Source organism: Sinohyriopsis cumingii, chromosome 17 (assembly GCF_028554795.1).
Source record: "Sinohyriopsis cumingii isolate HCF-2022 chromosome 17, ASM2855479v2, whole genome shotgun sequence".
Lineage (NCBI taxonomy): Eukaryota > Metazoa > Mollusca > Bivalvia > Unionida > Unionidae > Sinohyriopsis > Sinohyriopsis cumingii.
The window spans coordinates 99,957,683-99,968,202 of record NC_142977.1 but is presented as its reverse complement, the minus strand read 5'-3'; the positions used below and the strand labels follow the sequence as shown (position 1 = coordinate 99,968,202).

General features: G+C 36.1%; 1 protein-coding gene across 1 annotated transcript; it reads right to left on the bottom strand.

Moving 5' to 3' along the window:
• Nucleotides 1–533: 533 nt before the first annotated feature.
• Nucleotides 534–2,907, bottom strand: LOC149779534 (uncharacterized). Its single transcript, XM_089940241.1, has one exon. The coding sequence runs from the start codon at nucleotides 2,610–2,612 to the stop codon at nucleotides 1,908–1,910; it is 705 nt and encodes a 234-aa protein (XP_089796367.1). The 5' UTR covers nucleotides 2,613–2,907; the 3' UTR covers nucleotides 534–1,907.
• Nucleotides 2,908–10,520: the final 7,613 nt, after the last annotated feature.

The following is a 10,520-nucleotide window of genomic DNA, read 5'->3' as shown; positions in this document are numbered from 1 at the left end:
AGATAGATAGATAGATAGATAGATGATAGGTAGGTAGGTAGATGGATGGATGGATGGATAGATGTATAGATAGATAGATAGATAGATAGATAGATAGATAGATAGATAGATAGATAGATAGATAGATAGATAGATGATGATAGGTCGGTAGATAGATAGATAGATAGATAGATAGATAGATAGATGGATAGATGGATGGATGGATGGGTGATGGATGGATGGATAGTTAGATAGATAGATAGATAGATAGATGATAGGTAGGTAGGTAGATGGATGGATGATGGATGGATGGATGGATAGATGTATAGATAGATAGATAGATAGATAGATGATGAAGATGATGATGATGATGATGATGATAGGTCGGTAGGTAGATATATAGATAGATAGATAGAAATAGAGAGAAAGAGAGAGATGGATGGATAGATAGACAGACAGACAGACCGATGGATTGTTACCTATTCAAATTATGCAGGAAGATACATATTTTGATGTTCGTATCATGTATAACTCAAAGAAAAAGAAAGCCTACATGATTCGTCAAAATAATTTTTAATAGGACTTTGTTCCATCATTAAACGTCGAGACATATTTCAGTTTTGAAATAAAGTACATAGAATACATTAAAAAGTTTAAACAACTCATTTGATGAGCCGGAAGAAGTAAATTTATAACATATTTTTAAAATAATAGTAGAGTGTAAATCATGGGATCAATAAATAACAGTAAAAATACTTGAGAATAATTCTCAATAAAAACTGAAATGTGCATGCATTACACAAAGAACATATGGCAATGTCAATATGCCCGTATTCAAAGTCTAATAACATAAATAAAATTACATGATATAAATTGATTTGCACAGATCTCATGTGTGTACATATTTAAAGCGACATCGTCTTAAATTGTATAATCATGAAAAAATGACCACCATTAATCGGAAGACATTGTGATACGAAAGTATGATTTATGATGTTCTATTTATAAGTACTACATTTTCTTGAGACAAAAAAAAAAAAAAGAACATTCAAGTAAAAGTAAAATTGAACACAGGCAAAGGAACACAATGACCCCTACCAAAACATAACAATATGAACCACATAAAATGAACACCACTAATTATCAATAATGATATGGACTTAATTTTCAAAGGAAATATAACGTATCATAATATATATATATATATATATATATATATATATATATATATATATATATATATATATATATATATATATATATATATATATATATATATATGAGACTTGCTAAAACCTCTGTTTGAATAACACGTTTTTTTGTTTCGAAATTGAATGCACAGGGATTATTTTGGAAAACCCGTTTGTGCGCTTGTCGTCTCAAGTTTGAATATTATCAATCGGTATAAACCAAGGGATGTATATTTTAGGGTGTATTAAAGCTGTTAATTATCGTTTCATGACAGATACAAGTAAATAAGCTAATCTAACGTATCACGAAACAAATACAAGAGGTTTCTTTTTTTTAGAAGCAATATTTCAGTGGATTCCTGAAGTCAAACATAAATGGACACGAATGTCTCGCTGCCTCCACTCTGCCATATGAGGAAACATTCAATTTATGAGAAACAAAAAATAAAAATAAAATCAGTAATTATTACAACGATAACTATGAAACCCTTATTAGTTTGATACAGTTATATGCAGTTAAATATCATCAACTTTCCAGTTTATAACGTGGCATTTAAATACGTCTTGTTCAAATATGCAACAAATATTTACATGCCAAATAGTCATTCGCACTTTAGCACCATAGTATTACCAATATATCAGTCTTACCAGTTCACATCAGTCTTCTGACTGTCTAAAACAGTGGGGTTTTGACTAGGGTTTAGCAATGAGCACTTCCAAAGTTATGACTCGAATTCTTCATTCATACGAATCTTCACTTAATTTGTCTTTAAACTCACTAAAAAGGTCTTCCTGGATGTCCTTGTATGTCTTTAGTTTAACGTCATTGGGATCTTCGCCGTCTGCGACGTCTTTCATGAATGCTATGTAAGTTATTGCTAGCCTCAGAGTTTCGATGCGGGATAGACGTTTCTCGTAATTAAACGCTGGAAGTCGTTTTCGGAGATCGTCGAAAGCTTCATTGAGATGAAACATTCGCCGTCTTTCTCTCACGTTAGCCGCTTTTCGTTGCGATGACGTTTGAACTCGCTTCCGTTTTGGTTTACCGTTGCTTCCGGTTGAGTTACTGGGAGAAACATTTCCATATGATTGAGGACTGTATATGTTTTCGTTTCCCGTGTATCCTAAATGAGACAGTGATGAAGCGTACCCCAATTCACTTCCTGGAAGGTAATTGGAACCTGCAATAATGTCTGTGGTTTGAGGCATATTTGAGTATCCTAGATACGAATGGTACTGTTGAGTGTCGTCTGCAACTTGCGGATACAAATGCCTTGTCGGATTTTCAGAATTTATTCGCGTCCAGTCATACTCTTGATATGAGAGTCCCGTTTCCTGTGAATCCATGGAAATATTTGAGTAGGGGTTAAAAGTTCCAAAATTATAACGAATTTCATTTAAAGCAGAACTATCAGCGAGTTTGTCTTGTTCAAACACCTCCATGACAAACTAAATATTTGTTTTCTAAAACGGGGTTTTGAATTTTATATGGTGGATAAATTATTCCTTCGAATTTATAGATTTAACCAGACTCAAATAACCCTGCTCCGTTAGGATATGAATGCACAAGATCTAAACTTGACAAAAAGTCTTTCCAGCTTTCTCGTCAACGCTTTCTGATGAAGCTCTTCTTTTCTAAGTCCGTCATAGAGGTCAGCACTGTGCGACAGCTAACGGTATTTTCACTCAGGTAATGCTTATTTAGTCTTTTTATTATGTTTGTATCTCTGAGTGACATACCTTGATTAATTGTATTAAAACGTACTCAAGTCATACATATATATATATACACCCTCTACTCTCCAACCAGGTAACAGACTGAGAGAGGAAAGCGCCAGGTAGTCACACGATGATTGGTCACTTTCGTAAAACTGCTGTTGGAAGTGTGACAGCTCGCGTGGATAGGGCGGGGCTAGCTCACCGCACACGAGCCCACGAGCTTCACACGAGCGCCTTTTACCTGTGACCAAATGTATCCTGTTTGATATCTGAGACAAACCTATAAAGCGCAGAAATTAAACTTGACAGTTTGTTACGGGTCAAAAGGCATCAATAGCTAAGCCGAGAAACGTAGCCTTCCTGACAATTCTCTAGTGTCGCCCGAGTGACGGTAAATACAGTGAAGTACCCCGAGTCACGTGTTGTCGCTTGAATTTAATATAGCAATATATTCTTCACTCGTATGTATTGAAACTCGCTAATTGAATGGTAATTTTGTGTGTATCAAATCCAGAGCCCCTTTTCTCCATTTATAAATTTTGCCATTCAAAACAGTTTATATGCGAGTAACACAAAACGATGACACATGAATACGTGACGCATCGTTCTGCATGTATGACACTCGACGCATTGTAGAGAGGACAAAAACTGAGATGAAATATTAGAAATAAATATCTGGACATTAGGAAAGTACAGGCTTATTTTTCAATAATGAACAATGATCTCTGTGTTTGGCGATAGTAAACAACACAAAAACAAGGCCCCGGCACGCGGAAGACATGAAATAGGGGAGGATGTCCTATTTAGGTGATACATATAACATTATCATTCCAACTGATTTCGATACAATTGTTCGTGTTTTTACAATGAAATATATGTTATTACCATTTTTCTCAATTTTGTTGGACGTGTTTTCGCATCGTCGTATTCTTAAAGAGGTAATATTTTGCCGTGAATTCGGGGCGATGAATACAATGGTTTTCTTGCGTGTTTTGTTCGTTTTATACCAATAAAGAAATTCCTTTTTATGAAGTCCAGAATCTTTTTATTGTGTCTCGTTCAGGTAAACTATATGCATTTGAACTATATGAAACAGGAATCGAAATACATTTTCCCTGTGGATTCATTTAAAATGTTCAACGAATATGAAATACGTATTTCTATCATTTGATAGTAGTAAAAAGGCAACTGAATTCAGTGTGTGTCTGCATGTGTGTGTTTTGCATGGACCGCTTGTCTGCACTTGATTGGGCTGTCCCTTTGCGATATTATTAATTTTTCATCGTGCAAGATGGAGCTTGGTGGCGACAACCACCGGAACGTAAAAGTGGTACATGAAATGAATTTATTTTTGATAAAACACAAAGTCACCAGGATCCAGTCCTTCTAAACTGCTTGAGTACTTAGCGCAGGCTGCCCCCACAAAACTTTAAAAAAATTGGTTACATGCAATAATGGGCTGTTGATATAATCAGTTGAATAATTGTTATAATGTCAGTTATTACCTAGACAACACGACTCCAGTTTTTGTTTTCGTACCAATAATGCTGCTGATTACGTTGATATGTTTTGTTGCATATATCCCAATCAGTTCATCATGTTCCATGTTTTATTTATAAAAGTCATGGGGAATAACAAGAAATGGTGGATTTATCATCAAGTACACATAATGTCAACAAATGACCGACAGGTCTGTGAAGACCCAAAACCCATGGAAGCAGTTTCATTTTAACCGTTTTCAATTCATACTTTTAACCATCTCAATGCGAAGATAACTTACTGTAACAATGGGTGGGTGGGGGCAGTCTCCTTTAGCCCTGTTATTTTTATTACTGTATTTTATTCTTTCCTTTGTCTGTAAAGATGATGATTTTCATTTTTAAGTTCAGTGCAACAAAACTTGAATGAAAGGATAAACTAAGTGTGTGTGTGTGTGTGTGTGTGTGTGTGTGTGTGTGTGTGTGTGTTTAATTTATAATACGGACACACTAGACTCCGTTTCAGATTTTAACACATACCATTAAAGAATTTGTACTTTTTTGCCGTTTTCAAAAGAAATATATAACAATAATTTATTTTTTTATTTGTATGTTTTCATATAATTTTTTGGATATACGAAACATATCAATGGTATATCATTAGTACTTATGTCCTTACAGCCTGTGTAATAGCGGCTTATACAGGATTTCATAAAAGGGACGCAATTGATATGTACATTATGTGTACATGCTGTGACCAATAAGTATACATTTTGTGATCAATATGTTTGTATGTCGTGACCAATAAGTGAACATGATGTGACTACGGAATATGATTCATGAAACTTTGGCAAAAACTAATGAAATTAAACATGTGATTTCGTATAATGAAGACTTTGAAGCTTTTTCAAAGTTAAGAACAACTTTAATTGATTGAAATCCAAACACATAACATATGACATTACGTCATAACCACCACCACCACCACCCCCCCCCCATTTTCCTCACCTCGGAAATTAAAATACTACAAATAAGGTCAGATCATAATACTTTGCGGATTCATGACGTCACTCCATCATACCTAACGCGTCTGTGATATTACCGTCACAATGCCGTGATTGGACTACTACGTTCATAAATAAATTTGACCAGTCATACTAAGCTGAATCAGATTCTGGCAACTTCACGTTTTCTTAAGTGTATTAAAGCAATTGTTACCGTTGCTTTCATGTTCAAAATGTCTACCCCTAACATAAGACATGTTTCCTTCACGTAGAACTCTCTGGTAACATACTATATTAGATATAATATATTCTTCGGATGGATGCTACTGGTGGTGGTGTCGTGAGGTTGTACCTTCTTACAAGGTGTCCGCTTTATTTTGCTATCGTTATCTAGAGGGTGATCGCCCTCGGTATAGTTGCCCCGATCGAGTAAATATTAAAATAAGGTGTGAAATAAGGTGAGAAATTATAGATGAAATAAATAGAGATCTGAGCAGATATATATATAACAGTATGACACATAAACAACTGTGATAATACGTTGCATTAGGAAGATACACTTCTTGTTAAAATAGATCTTTCACCGAATTTCAAACACAAATATATTTATATAAATAGCCGATCTGTTTTAAATGATAGAATTAGTTCATCATATAATCGAGTGAACGATCGAAGTCATTGCCTTGTACACCTTCATAACCTGCTTATTCCGGTTCACTCCAAATTCACAATGGTGGCTCCTCTAGGTCCTTTTCGCTTTTTCCTTTTTCCAACTTTTCTACTGTCGAGCCTCTTTTCGGCACTCAAACTTTGTGTGAGTAGGTGGATACGTAAGTACGTAGATACTTGAATAAGTAGGTAGATGGATACGTCAGCTGATACGTCCGTGGATACTTCAGTTGACACGTCCTTGGAGCTATTTTCCCTTTTAAAATAAACAGAAGCAACCTAAATCTTCTTTCAGTTGTTCTACTGCGAACAGACCATTACTCCCCTCTCGTTATATCAGATATCCTTCTATCGGAATTCAAACAGATACCAAAGGCTATCTGGTCAAACTAAACATAGCAGACCATAAACAAACCTAGTTTCACAAGATTAATGTACTTCATAATGGCTATTTCATCACTGATTCCCATTAACATTACACGAGACATAACAGTTCCGTTCTCCTTTCAATTACACACATGAATGAATGAAATTCATTACATTATTTTCATCGAATACGCACAACCAAGTCGTTAGCATACATGAAATCATCTAAGATCGATGAATTAAACGGATTATCGTAATTCATATCAACCAAAGTAATGCATGAAATTCTTAGATTCCTATGGCAATCAAGACGACAAATTCAAACAATTCGTCAAACTCATATAAAGCAGATCATTGTACAAATTCAGATGGATTAACTCAAACACAGTTACACTCATTTCAAGAATATTGATCTACGGATTTAAACAAATAAATTAATGCAAATATAAACAATTACATTCAAGCAAATCATTATATTGGTATCAAGGAATTACATTATATTGACGCAAATACCTTGTGCTTACAAGCTTCGTTCGCTTCTACCACCACATTGTGTCCGTTTACTTTCCAGACATCCTGTCCCTTTCACACACTTTTTTACGAGATAATTTCTTCCAAATTCACTCTCGGAGTCCCTTATATTTTAGAATGGATTCTTCATAGACCTGATAATAACATTCTACGGTCCTCCCTGGTATCCCATGACCTTGCATCAGATCACCTCTGCATTATATGCCATCTTGACGCATCAGACCCTAACCCTCATCCTTTATCTGCTACTAAGAGAAATCTCCGTATGATAAATAGAACCAAACTAATGCACGACATCCAAGCTAACCTAACAACTTGCTTACCTCCTACCGCAGGACAACTTGATGACTGCCTGCGTTCATTGCTTGACAAACATGCCCCAGCTACCAAGTGCAGAGTATCAATTCAAAAGTGTTCTCCATGGTATAGCAGTGTTAGAGACCAGCTTCGCACTGCTAAAAGAGACCGCCGTAAAGCTGTGAGGCTTTGGCTTTCCACCAGACTCACTATTCATAAGCAGATCTATGAAGCCGCTAAGAAGAATGTCACAAATATAGTCCATGCAGCGAAATCAGCTCGCTATACTACTAAGATCATGGAAAGTTCCAGCTGCAAAGAGCTCTTCGAGATTACTAACAAGCTAATGTCAAGGAACAAATCTACACCACTTCCAACTACCTTCTCTCCAGTCGACCTTCCGGACATGTTTGCAAATTTCTTCCGTGACAAAGTACAAACCATTAGAGATAAACTTGACACCACAATTTCATTTGACTCGTCGTCACCATACAGTTGGGATACAGAATTTGAGCGGCAACCATTAGCAGCATTTGAACCTGTCTCTATGGATTTCGTACGTACAATCCTGATGAAGAGTGCACCAAAGTCATGTGAACTTGATCCAATTCCAACATCACTGCTGCTTGAGTACTTATATCCAGTATTGCCTTCATTAACTGATGTTATTAATACCTCTCTCTCATCCAGGGAATTCCCATCATTTTTCAAAACTGCCATTGTAAAGCCTCTGCTGAAGAAACTAACACTAGACCATAACGATTTAAAGAACTACCGCCCAGATTCTAATCTCACATTCATATAAAAAATCTTAGAAAAGGTTCTTCTATCCCAGCATGTATCTCATCTAAATTCAAACAGTCTTTTTAGAAATGTACAATCTGCATATCGCCCCTGCCACAGTACTGAAACTACTCTTCTAAAAGTAGTTAATGACATTCTGTCTGCGTTGGATAGCGGAAAGATTACAGTCCTCACCCTCCTTGATTTGTCTGCAGCATTTGACACAATAGACCATGATATATTACTTCACCGTCTCCAGCATGTATTTGGCATTCATGATACAGCCTTACTGTGGTTCAAGTCCTACTTGGTCAACAGGACTCAAATTGTATCTGCAAATGGTATACACTCCAGCCCAGTTGATCTATGTTGTGGTGTTCCACAAGGGTCTGTTCTTGGACCTGTTCTCTTCATTCTGTACACTCAGTCGCTCTCAAGTGTCATAGATCATCATCCCTTGTCTCACCAATTGTACGCTGATGACACCCAAATATATAAATCTAGCCACCCAACTGAAGTTGATGCTACCACCCAAGGTGTAGAGAGGTGCATTTCTGATGTGAAATCATGGATGACATGTAACAAGCTGCAGATGAATGATGATAAAACTGAGACCATTCTGATCACAACACAAAGACTTTCTCATTCACATCCTTTACATCAAACAATAAATATCAGCAACACCAACATTAAATTCACACAATCAGTACGAAACCTAGGTGTTACTCTGGACAGTACTCTCACATTGAACCAACATGTCATGAACATATGCAAGGCTGCCTATCTTGAGCTGAGACGCATCAGCTCAGTTCGCAAATATCTTTCAGCTGATGCCACTAAAACACTTGTGTGTTCATTAGTACTTTCAAGACTGGACTATTGTAACTCATTATGTCTGGTTCATCTCAATATCTGCTCCAGAAACTTCAAAACGTTCAAAACACAGCTGCTCGGATCATACTTAGAGTACCACGATCAGAGCACACCTCCCCGATGCTCTGTACCCTACACTGGCTATCCATTCGATCCAGAATCAAACACAAAATTTGTTCTCTGTGCTAGTTTCACTGTCGGACTCTAGTCCAACATACCTATCCGACCTCACCCATGTGTACACACCAGCAAGATACTTACGCTCCTCTTCTGACAATCGTATACTCATTATTCCAAGTATGAAAACAAAGTCATAAGGACAGCGTTCTTTTGCATACCAGGGCCCAGCAACGTGGAATGAATTGCCCACTGAACTTAGACACAATGACACAGTGATCACATTCAAGAGGGCTCTTAAAACTCACTTGTTTCGACTGCAAGAACAAACTTAAAGACCTAATAATGTTTCCTACCTTAAATATTCTCAGCATGTTTTTTTAATGTTTTCTAATTTCATGGTGTTTTGTTTTTGTAATCATATCATTATGTGGTTTTTTTTTATCTTATAGGTGTTGTTTAATGTTGTAAAGCGCTTAGAGCTTCTAAAGATTATGCGCTATTCAAAGTCCTCATTATTATTATTATTATTATTATTATTATTATTATTTTCACTCTTGCAGGAAAGATGCAGACTGACTAGATTCTTCAACGAGGGCAATTTAACCCCAAGAATTTTCGTGTGGGTACCACGCCCCTTATTTAGCGAAAACAATCAGGATTAAATATGTTTACCGCCTTTTGTAACTAGGTGCCAAAATTGCAGTCAGCATGACTTATAGAATTCCAAACAACAGATCTGGAAAAACTCAGCTTCTGACAGTTCCGATATAAATCGAAGTTAACCTTCCTTTTTCTAGTCGTCTAACGGTTAAGTAAACGAAGGCTTAATTAAGAATCACTTCCTTTCCTGACACACACATTATAAATTTTTGCTGCATAGCGATTTAACAAGCACCTGTCCCCATAAATCTAATTAATTCTTGCATCCTTACAATGGAATAAATCCCCATACAACCTTAAGAAAAGGGCAATAGTTGTACAGTTTTGAACGTTACAGGTAAAGACAGCCACCTCACGGATAGAGGTCTTTATATATTAAACAAATATGTAATTCCCATTCTTATTTTACAAATCAGAGCACTGAGAATGTTATAAGATATAAGATTTTTTATTTTTCCCTTTATTTATTTCATTTATTATTTTACATTTCTTATTGAGAAATATTAGAAGCTGGTGAAAACTTCATTTCTACGTCAGCAATTAGTGCATTACATTATCACATCTGCTACAACGTTTGCGCTTGTGACGGCACCAGTAAAACACAGTGTATTTGTTATAGCTATGCTTGAACTCAGCCATGACGGAATCGTTTATTTACGTCATGGTTATAACAACTGATACATTAACATGGACTAGAGTAAATCATTAACACTATTTGTTTGGCATACAAATTTAATCTCATATTTAAAAAATAAAAACGTGTATCTTTGAATTTCTTTAGACTATTCTGTCTGTCTGTCTGTAGGTCTCTCTGTCTGTCTGTCTGTCTGTCTGTCTGTCTGTCTGTCTGT